Source organism: Coregonus lavaretus (genome assembly GCF_964263955.1).
Source record: "Coregonus lavaretus genome assembly, contig: HAP1_SCAFFOLD_1128, whole genome shotgun sequence".
NCBI classification, from domain to species: Eukaryota; Metazoa; Chordata; class Actinopteri; order Salmoniformes; family Salmonidae; genus Coregonus; species Coregonus lavaretus.
The window spans coordinates 1-12,314 of NW_028157931.1; the positions used below are offsets into that span (position 1 = coordinate 1).

The following is a 12,314-nucleotide window of genomic DNA, read 5'->3' on the forward strand; positions in this document are numbered from 1 at the left end:
CACTCAACATTGTCCGAATGTTCTTACTCCAGAGAGTGATGATCACTTGATAACTATTGATGATTACTATTGAGCGTTGTTGCAATAAACGACAATCAACCTCAGAACCAACCCAAATCTTAGCCTTTAGATGTAGAGCAGTCTCCAAAGCCGGTCGTACCTGAGAGAAGCTGAGGCTCTGCACGTCGGCTCCGTTGATCTTGACTATAGCATCCCCTGGCTGCAGGGAGGAGCACTGCCTTCTGTCCCATACCCTCTTCACCAGGGCCAGCTGCCCCCCCTGCCCCCCAGCCGTCACACTGAACCCCATCCCACCCCCCTCACTCCTCCCCAGGGGCACAGGGACCAGCTCCCCACCTCCAGCCCCACCAGTTACCCCCTCGCTGGCAGCGCTGTGGCCCCCATGGGGGTGGGTGTTGGCTGGGCATCCGTTGAAGCCGCAGGTGGGGACCTCCGTGGGCAGGGGGAGCATGAGGGAGGTCTGGGGCATGGTGGGCCGCTGGCAGGGGTCTCCAGGGGTGGTGGCGGTGCCCACCTCCGGCTGGGTCGGGGGCAGCTTGGAGAGGGAGATGGGCAGGGTGGAGGTGGAGAGGTCCCTCTGGTGCTGGACCATGGAGGAGGGGGTGGGGAGGGAGTTACCGTTGTAGCGCATCAGAGACCATCTGAGAGGGAAGAAGACAGCGAGGAAGAGGAGGGAGAAGATGAGGAAGAGGAGGGAGAAGAGGAGGAAGAAGGGGTGGAAGAGGGAAGAAGACAGCGAGGAAGAGGAGGGAGACAGGTGATAATGTTAGTTAGATGATATTCTGTCCCAGTCTGACACACACAGAGGAAACTAAGAACTGTGACCCTGGCTTGTAGATCAATCAATCCCATCAAATGTATTTCATAAAGCCCTTTTCACATCAGCAGTTGTCGCAAAGTGCTTCACAGACACCCAGCATGCAATGCAGAGGCAGAAGCACGGTGGCTAGGAAAAAACTCCCTAGAAAGGCAGGAACCTGGGAAGACACCTATAGAGGAACCAGGCTCTGAGGGGTGGCCAGTCCTCTGTTGCACTTCATGTCTTCATTTTGATCACCAACAAAAATCAGTCTCTGAGTCAATTTGCCGGGGTACAGCTTAGTCGAGGTAATTGAGATAATACAGTGCCTTGCAAAAGTATTCATCCCCCTTGGCGTTTTTCCTATTTTGTCGCATTACAACCTATAATTTAAATTGATTTTTTATTTGGAGTTCATGTAATGGACATACACAGAATAGTCAAAATTGGTGAAGTGAAATGAAAAAAAGAACTTGTTTCAAAAAAGTATAAAAAATAAATAACGGAAAATTGGTGTGTGCATATGTATTCACCCCCTTTGCTATGAAGGCCCTAAATAAGATCTGGTGCAACCAATTACCTTCAGAAGTCACATAATTAGTTAAATCTGTGTGCAATCTAAGTGTCACATGATCTGTGACATTTTCTTAGTATATATACACCTGTTCTGAAAGGCCCCAGAGTCTGCAACACCACTAAGCAAGGGTCACCACCAAGCAAGCGTCACCATGAAGACCAAGGAGCTCTCCAAACAGGTCAGGGACAAAGTTGTGGAGAAGTACAGATCAGGGTTGTGTTATAAAAAAATATCAGAAACATTGAACATCCCACGGAGGACCATTAAATCCATTATTAAAAAATGGAAAGAATATAGCACCACAACAAACCTGCCAAGAGAGGGCCGCCCACCAAAACTCACGGACCAGGCAAGGAGGGGATTAATCAGAGAGTCAACAAAGAGACCAAAGATAACTCTGAAGGAGCTGCAAAGCTCCACAGCGGAGATTGGAGTATCTGTCTATAGGAATACTTTAAGCCGTACACTCCACAGAGCTGGGCTTTACGGAAGAGTGGCCAGAAAAAATCCATTGCTTAAAGAAAAAAAGAAGCAAACACGTTTGGTGTTCGCCAAAAGACATGTGGGAGACTCCCCAAACATATGGAAGAAGGTACTCTGGTCAGATGAGACTAAAATTAAGCTTTTTGGCCATCAAGGAAAACGCTATGTCTGGTGCAAACCCAACACCTCATCACCCCGAGAACACCATCCCCACAGTGAAGCATGGTGGTGGCAGCATCATGCTGTGGGGATGTTTTTCATTGGCAGGGACTGGGAAACTGGTCAGAATTGAAGGAATGATTGATGCCGCTAAATACAGGGAAATTCTTGAGGGAAACATGTTTCAGTCTTCCAGAGATTTGAGACTGGGACGAAGGTTCACCTTCCAGCAGGACAATGACCCTAAGCATACTGCTAAAGCAACACTCAAGTGGTTTAAGGGGAAACATTTAAATGTCTAGGAATGGCCTAGTCAAAGCCCAGACCTCCAGACCTCAATCCAATTGAGAATCTGTGGCATGACTTAAAGATTGCTGTACACCAGCGGAACCCATCCAACTTGAAGGAGCTGGAGCAGTTTTGCCTTGAAGAATGGGCAAAAATCCCAGTGGCTAGATGTGCCAGGTTTATAGAGACATACCCCAAGAGACTTGCAGCTGTAATTGCTGCAAAAGGTGGCTCTACAAAATATTGACTTTGAATATGAATAGTTATGCACACTCAAGTTTATAGTTTTTTTTGTTTTATTTCTTGTTTATTTCACCCCCCAAAAATTGTACATCTTCAAAGTGGTAGACATGTTGTGTAAATCAAATGATACAAACCCCCCAAAAATCAATTTTAATTCCAGGTTGTAAGGCAACAAAATTGGAAAAATGCCAAGGGGGGTGAATACTTTCGCAAGCCACTGTATGTACATGTAGGTAGGGGTAAAGTGACTATGCATAGATAATAATAAGCAAGTAGCAGCAGCCGAAAAAAAAGGGGGTGTCAATGCAAATAGTCCGGGTAGCCATTTGATTAACTGTTCAGCAGTCTCTTGGGGGTAGAAGCTGTTAAGGAGCCTTTTGGACCTAGACTTGGCGCTCCGGTACCGCTTGCCGTGCGGTAGCAGAGAGAACAGTCTGACTAGGGTGGCTGGAGTCTTTGACAATTTTTAGGGCCTTCCTCTGACACCACCTGGTATAGAGGTCCTGGATGGCAGGAAGCTCGGCCCCAGTGATGTACTGGGCTGTACGCACTACCCTCTGTAGGGCCTTGCGGTCGGAGGCCGAGCAGTTAACATACCAGGCGGTGATGCAACCAGTCAGGATGCTCTCAATGATTCAGCTACAACAACATGGTGAAACATGAGGAGAGGTTTGAAAACAACCCAGTTAGGTTTAGTTAGTTAGTTAGTTAGATATTTAGTTAGGGTTAGTTACCTCTGCGTCGCTCCACCCGAGGCTCCTTCCTCTGAGTCACTCTGGCTAGCGGAGGTGGAGGTTCGTTCAGGCGGGGGAGGAGGGGGGATGCCCCTGCTGTGAGAGGAGGATGGGGCACAGGCTGAGCTGGCGGAAATGCCAGGGGTTCCGTTAGACATCGGGTAGGAGGGCGGCGCAGAGACCAGGCCTGCCGCGTTCCCGTTAGCGTCCAGCCCCGACCCTGAGTTTCCCGCCACTCTGAGATAGTTTCCGTTGGGATGAGACAGGCTACGATTCAGGTTAGCCAGGCCGGGAGGGTGGGGGGGCTCGGCAGGGCCAGGACCGGGGGTGGAGAGGGGCTGAGCGGCGGCTGTGGAGGGAGGCGTGGCTGCAGCGCTGAGGGGTTCCAGAGGAGAGGAGGAGGAGGCGGAGGAGGTCAGGGGTTGTTTGGGACAGCCGTCGGGGTTGTAAAGCATGGGGTAGCCTCTCCGTAACACAACGTCCACACTGTGACCCACAGGGACAGACTGCAACATCTCTACCACCTCTTTATGAGACAGACCCAGGACACAGCTGTCATTGATGTAGACCAGGATATCAGCTGGAGAACAGAGAGAGACCATGTGTTATACCATCCACTACTATAGACCAGTATGTAGTATATAATATACTACTATAGATCAGTATGTAGTATATCTACTACTATAGATTAGTATGTAGTCTATCATCTACTACTATAGATCAGTATGTAGTACATCATCTACTACTATAGATCAGTATGTAGTATATCATCTACTAATATATATCAGTATGTAGTATATCATCTACTACTATATATCAGTATGTAGTATATAATCTACTACTATAGATTAGTATGTAGTATATCATCTACTACTATAGATTAGTATGTAGTATATCATCTACTACTATAGATCAGTATGTAGTATATAATATACTACTATAGATCAGTATGTAGTACATCATCTACTACTATAGATCAGTATGTAGTATATAATATACTACTATAGATCAGTATGTAGTACATCATCTACTACTATAGATCAGTATGTAGTATATCATCTACTAATATATATCAGTATGTAGTATATCATCTACTACTATATATCAGTATGTAGTATATCATCTACTACTATAGATAAGTATGTAGTATATCATCTACTACTATAGATCAGTATGTAGTATATCTACTACTATAGACCAGTATGTAGTATATCATCTACTACTATAGACAAGTATGTAGTATATCATCTACTACTATAGATCAGTATGTAGTATATCTACTACTATATATCAGTATGTAGTATATCATCTACTACTATAGATCAGTATGTAGTATATCTACTACTATAGATCAGTATGTAGTATATCTACTATTATAGATCAGTATGTAGTATATCATCTACTACTATAGATTAGTATGTAGTATATAATCTACCACTATAGATCAGTATGTAGTATATCATCTACTACTATAGATCAGTATGTAGTATATCATCTACTACTATATATTAGTATGTAGTATACCATCTACTACTATAGATTAGTATGTAGTATATCATCTACTACTATAGATAAGTATGTAGTATATCTACTACTATAGATCAGTATGTAGTGTATAATCTACTACTATAGATTAGTATGTAGTATATCTACTACTATAGATCAGTATGTAGTATATCATCTACTACTATAGATTAGTATGTAGTATATAATCTACTACTATAGATCAGTATGTAGTATATAATCTACCACTATAGATTAGTATGTAGTATATAATCTACTACTATAGATTAGTATGTAGTATATAATCTACCACTATAGATCAGTATGTAGTATATAATCTACCACTATAGATCAGTATGTAGTATATCATCTACTACTATAGATCAGTATGTAGTATATAATCTATTACTATAGATTAGTATGTAGTATATAATCTACTACTATAGATCAGTATGTAGTATATCATCTACTACTATAGATCAGTATGTAGTATATCATATACTACTATAGATTAGTATGTAGTATACCATCTACTACTATAGATTAGTATGTAGTATATCATCTACTACTATAGATCAGTATGTAGTATATCTACTACTATAGATCAGTATGTAGTGTATAATCTACTACTATAGATTAGTATGTAGTATATCTACTTCTATAGATCAGTATGTAGTATATCTACTACTATAGATCGGTATGTAGTATATCTACTACTATAGATCAGTATGTAGTATATCATCTACTACTATAGATTAGTATGTAGTATATAATCTACCACTATAGATCAGTATGTAGTATATCATCTACTACTATAGATCAGTATGTAGTATATCATCTACTACTATATATTAGTATGTAGTATATCATCTACTACTATAGATCAGTATGTAGTGTATAATCTACTACTATAGATTAGTATGTAGTATATCATCTACTACTATAGATCAGTATGTAGTATATCATCTACTACTATAGATCAGTATGTAGTATATCATCTACTACTATATATTAGTATGTAGTATATCATCTACTACTATAGATCAGTATGTAGTGTATAATCTACTACTATAGATTAGTATGTAGTATATCATCTACTACTATAGATCAGTATGTAGTATATCATCTACTACTATAGATCAGTATGTAGTATATCATCTACTACTATAGATTAGTATGTAGTATATAATCTACTACTATAGATCAGTATGCAGTATATCATCAACTACTATATATTAGTATGTAGTATACCATCTACTACTATAGATCAGTATGTAGTATACCATCTACTACTATAGATCAGTATGTAGTATATCATCTACTACTATAGATCAGTATGTAGTATATCATCTACTACTATAGATTAGTATGTAGTATATAATCTACCACTATAGATCAGTATGTAGTATATAATCTACTACTATAGATTAGTATGTAGTATATAATCTACCACTATAGATCAGTATGTAGTATATAATCTACTACTATAGATTAGTATGTAGTATATAATCTACCACTATAGATCAGTATGTAGTATATAATCTACCACTATAGATCAGTATGTAGTATATCATCTACTACTATAGATCAGTATGTAGTATATAATCTACTACTATAGATTAGTATGTAGTATATAATCTACTACTATAGATCAGTATGTAGTATATCATCTACTACTATAGATCAGTATGTAGTATATAATCTACTACTATAGACCAGTATGTAGTATATCATCTACTACTATAGATCAGTATGTAGTATATCATCTACTACTATAGATCAGTATGTAGTATATCTACTACTATAGATCAGTATGTAGTATATCATCTACTACTATAGATTAGTATGTAGTATATAATCTACCACTATAGATCAGTATGTAGTATATCATCTACTACTATAGATCAGTATGTAGTATATCATCTACTACTATATATTAGTATGTAGTATACCATTTACTACTATAGATTAGTATGTAGTATATCATCTACTACTATAGATCAGTATGTAGTATATTTACTACTATAGATCAGTATGTAGTGTATAATCTACTACTATAGATTAGTATGTAGTATATCTACTACTATAGATCAGTATGTAGTATATCATCTACTACTATAGATCAGTATGTCGTATATAATCTACCACTATAGATCAGTATGTAGTATATCATCTACTACTATAGATTAGTATGTAGTATATAATCTACCACTATAGATCAGTATGTAGAATATAATCTACTACTATAGATTAGTATGTAGTATATCATCTACCACTATAGATCAGTATGTAGTATATCATCTACTACTATAGATTAGTATGTAGTATATAATCTACCACTATAGATCAGTATGTAGTATATAATCTACTACTATAGATTAGTATGTAGTATATAATCTACCACTATAGATCAGTATGTAGTATATAATATACCACTATAGATCAGTATGTAGTATATCATCTACTACTATAGATCAGTATGTAGTATATAATCTACTACTATAGATTAGTATGTAGTATATAATCTACTACTATAGATCAGTATGTAGTATATCATCTACTACTATAGATCAGTATGTAGTATATCATCTACTACTATAGATTAGTATGTAGTATACCATCTACTACTATAGATTAGTATGTAGTATATCATCTACTACTATAGATCAGTATGTAGTATATCTACTACTATAGATCAGTATGTAGTATATAATCTACTACTATATCAGTATGTAGTATATCATCTACTACTATAGATTAGTATGTAGTATATAATATACTATTATAGATTAGTATGTACGGTATCATCTACTACTATAGATCAGTATGTAGTATATAATATACTATTATAGATTAGTATGTACGGTATCATCTACTACTATAGATTAGTATGTAGTATATCATCTACTACTATAGATCAGTATGTAGTATATCTACTACTATAGATCAGTATGTAGTATATAATCTACTACTATATCAGTATGTAGTATATCATCTACTACTATAGATCAGTATGTAGTATATAATCTACTACTATATCAGTATGTAGTATATCATCTACTACTATAGATTAGTATGTAGTATATAATATACTATTATAGATTAGTATGTACGGTATCATCTACTACTATAGATCAGTATGTAGTATATCATCTACTACTATAGATCAGTATGTAGTATATCATCTACTACTATAGATCAGTATGTAGTATACCATCTACTACTATAGATCAGTATGTAGTATATCATCTACTACTATAGACCAGTATGTAGTATATCATCTACTACTATAGATCAGTATGTAGTATATCATCTACTACTATAGATCAGTATGTAGTATATAATCTACTACTATAGATCAGTATGTAGTATATCATCTACTACTATAGATCAGTATGTAGTATATCTAAAGTGAGAGGTGATAGCATGTGTGTGTGGTGCATTCCTGTCTACAGCCTCAGCACGTGAGAGGGCTTGATTGTGTGTGTGTGTGTGTTTGTGTGTGACAGTGGGATTAAATTCTCTGGGCCCAGTAGAGCAGGATTAGGAATAGATTAGGAGATTCTGACCACGAGAAAACCTCACAACCACTAAAATCTGGGACAGAGAGAGAGAGAGAGAGAGAGAGAGAGAGAGAGAGAGAGAGAGAGAGAGAGAGAGAGAGAGAGCCCTATTAGAAGAGATGAAAGGATAGGGCAGAGAGAATATAAACAGAGATGTTCTCACATTCTTCACCTCGCTTGCTCCGTTAGGTGCCATCTGTCAGTTTAACTAACTAATACAGAAATCAGCAGGGGTTATTGAGTGTTCCTGTGTTAATCTTTCCTACCTATGTCAATCCTGCCTCTGTTAATCATGCCTGTGTTAATCATACTTGAATGTATCCTCCCTGTGTTAATAATATCTGTATTAATCCTACATGTGTTGAGTGTGATACCATGTTAATGCTACCTGTGTTGAGAGTACCTGTGTTAATCTGTATATACCTGTGTTGAGTGTACCTTTGTTAATCTGTATATACCTGTGTTGAGTGTACATGTGTTAATCTGTATATACCTGTGCTGAGTGTACCTGTATTAATCTGTATATACAGTACAAGTCAAAAGTTTGGACACACCTACTCATTCAAGGGTTGTCCTTTATTTTTACAATTTTTTACATTGTAGAATAATAGTGAATACATAAAAACTATGAAATAACACATATGGAATCATGTATTAACCAAAAAAAGTGTTAAACAAATCCAAATACATTTTATATTTGAGATTATTCATCAAATAGCCACCCTTTGCCTTGATGACAGCTTTGGCATTCTATCAATCAGCTTCACCTGAAATGCTTTTCCAACAGTCTTGAAGGAGTTCCCACATATGCTGAGCACTTGTTGGCTGCTTTTCCTACACTCTGCCGTCCGACTCATCCCAAACCATCTCAATTGGGTTGAGGTCGGGGGAGGCCAGGTCATCTGATGCAGCACTCCATCACTCTCCTTCTTGGTAAAATAGCCTTTACACAGCCTGGAGGTGTGTTAGGCCATTGTCCTGTTGAGAAACAAATTATAGTCCCACTAAGCCCAAACCAGATGGGATGGCGTATCGCTGCAGAATGCTGTGGTAGCCATGCTGGTTAAGTGTGCCTTGAATTCTAAATAAATCAGACAGTGTCACCAGCAAAGCACCCCCACACCATAACACCTCCTCCTCCATGCTTTACGGTGGGAACTACACATGCGGAGATCATCCGTTCACCCACACTGCGTCTCACAAAGACACAGCGATTGGAACCAAAAATCTCCAATTTGGACTCCAGACCAAAGGACACATTTCCATCGGTCTAATGTCCATTGCTCGTGTTTCTTGGCCCAAGCAGGTCTCTTCTTATTATTGGTGTCCTTTAGTGTTTCTTTGCAGCAATTCGACCATGAAGGCCTGATTCACACAGTCCCCTCTGAACAGTTGATGTTGAGATGTGTCTGTGACTTGAACTCTGTGAAGCATTTATTTGGGCTGCAATTTCTGAGGCTGGTAACTCTAACGAATGTATCCTCTGCAGCAGAGGTAACTCTGGGTCTTCCATTCCTATGGCGGTCCTCATGAGAGCCAGTTTCATCATAGCGCTTGATGGTTTTTGCGACTGCACTTGAAGAAACTTTCAAATTTCTTGAAATGTTCCGTATTGACTGACCTTCATGTCTTAAAGTAATGATGGACTGTCGTTTCTCTTTGCTTATTTGAACTGTTCTTGCCATAATATGGACTTGGCTATCTTCTGTATACCCCCCCTACCTTGACACAACACAACTGATTGGCTGAAACGCATTAAGAAGGAAATAAATTCCACAAATTAACTTTTAACGAGGCACACCTGTTAATTGAAATGCATTCCAGGTGACTACCTCATGAAGCTGGTTGAGAGAATGCCAAGAGTGTGCAAAGCTGTCATCAAGGCAAAGGGTGGCTATTTGAAGAATCTCAAATATAAAATATATTTGGATTTGTTTAACACTTTTTTGGTTACTACATGATTCCATATGTGTTATTTCATAGTTTTGATGTCTTCACTATTATTTCTACAATGTAGAAAATAGTAAAAAATAAAGAAAAACCCTTGAATGAGTAGGTGTGTCCAAACATTTGACTGGTAGTGAACCTGTGTTAATCCTGCCTGTGTTAATCTGTATATACCTGTGTTGATCCTACCTGTGCTTAGAGCAGGTGATCCTCCTGGTGTAACGCTGTAGACCTGGAGGAACTCTCTCTGTCTGCTGCCTCCCACTATGTTGAAGCCGAACCCTCGCGGCCCTTTAGACAGACGGGTGTGGATGGAATAGCCCTTCAGCTCTGCCGGCTTGTCCGTGAACGCAGGCACTGGCATGGGGACGGGGAAGATATACAACAGGCTGTTTTCATATGAAACGTTTTATGAACGCCAGGGAACTGGCAGCTACAGGGAGACTGTTGCTATAGTATTTATTTAACCTTTATTTACCCAGGTTAGTCTCATAGAAGTAAAATCATGTATAGAGATAGCACAGGCCAGGCCACATCTCTCTATATCTCTTTCTATCTCTTATACAGACTGTCCATGTGTATTCACATAACAGACAGAGCTACAGTACCGCGTCTGTATCCAAGATTTTACAACTGATTCTCCATCGCCCTCAATTATATGTATTACCACTGCTCTCTGTGCTGTTCAAGTAAGAAATGCATTTTTTGTAATACACAACGTTACATGGCAACAGAATATTTGACACATTTTCCTGTCTATGAATTGTTATTTTTGTTATCGACAATTAAAATGCAGAAAATATAGAAATATGGCTCTATTTCAAATGAACCGAACAACAGAGAGCCTCAGCTCAGCGCTTGACAAGACTTGACTCAACATGAAAGAGACTAAGTGAGATGAGAGAGAGTGAGGATAAAGAAGAGGCGGGGGTGGGAGGGAGGGAGGGAGGGAGGGAGGGAGTGAGGGAGGAAAGGGAGATAGGGGAAGAGAGGCAGGTGGTGGGAGGGAGAGAGAGAAAGTAAATGTTTTTTCTAATAATCTCAAGAGATGGGTTTAAGAGGTGCTGACAGGGTAGAGTGGGTTTAAGAGGAGCTGACAGGGTAGAGTGGGTTTAAGAGGAGCTGACAGGGTAGAGTGGGTTTAAGAGGAGCTGACAGGGTAGAGTGGGTTTAAGAGGAGCTGACAGTAGAGTGGGTTTAAGAGGAGCTGACAGGGTAGAGTGGGTTTAAGAGGAGCTGATAGGGTAGAGTGGGTTTAAGAGGAGCTGACAGTAGAGTGGGTTTAAGAGGAGCTGACAGGGTAGAGTGGGTTTAAGAGGAGCTGACAGGGTAGAGTGGGTTTAAGAGGAGCTGACAGGGTAGAGTGGGTTTAAGAGGAGCTGACAGGGTAGAGTGGGTTTAAGAGGAGCTGACAGTAGAGTGGGTTTAAGAGGAGCTGACAGGGTAGAGTGGGTTTAAGAGGAGCTGACAGGGTAGAGTGGGTTTAAGAGGTGCTGACAGGGTAGAGTGGGTTTAAGAGGTGCTGACAGGGTAGAGTGGGTTTAAGAGGAGCTGACAGTAGAGTGGGTTTAAGAGGTGCTGACAGGGTAGAGTGGGTTTAAGAGGTGCTGACAGGGTAGAGTGGGTTTAAGAGGAGCTGACAGGGTAGAGTGGGTTTAAGAGGAGCTGACAGGGTAGAGTGGGTTTAAGAGGAGCTGACAGTAGAGTGGGTTTAAGAGGAGCTGACAGGGTAGAGTGGGTTTAAGAGGAGCTGACAGGGTAGAGTGGGTTTAAGAGGTGCTGACAGGGTAGAGTGGGTTTAAGGGGAGCTGACAGGGTAGAGTGGGTTTAAGAGGAGCTGACAGTAGAGTGGGTTTAAGAGGAGCTGACAGGGTAGAGTGGGTTTAAGAGGAGCTGACAGTAGAGTGGGTTTAAGAGGAGCTGACAGGGTAGAGTGGGTTTAAGAGGAGCTGACAGGGTAGAGTGGGTTTAAGAGGAGCTGACAGTAGAGTGGGTTT

General features: G+C 39.7%; 1 protein-coding gene across 1 annotated transcript in view; it reads right to left on the bottom strand.

The window, feature by feature from the left end:
• Positions 1-160: 160 nt before the first annotated feature.
• Positions 161-12,314, bottom strand: part of LOC311124627 (membrane-associated guanylate kinase, WW and PDZ domain-containing protein 2-like) — a gene marked incomplete at both ends in the record, with an annotated part of 34,018 nt that continues 21,864 nt past the window's right edge. The window contains 3 exons of the mRNA XM_084198739.1: positions 161-662; positions 3,305-3,884; positions 10,507-10,674. Coding sequence (XP_084054865.1) covers positions 161-662; positions 3,305-3,884; positions 10,507-10,674 — 1,250 coding nt within the window. The remainder of the gene's footprint in view (positions 663-3,304; positions 3,885-10,506; positions 10,675-12,314) is intronic.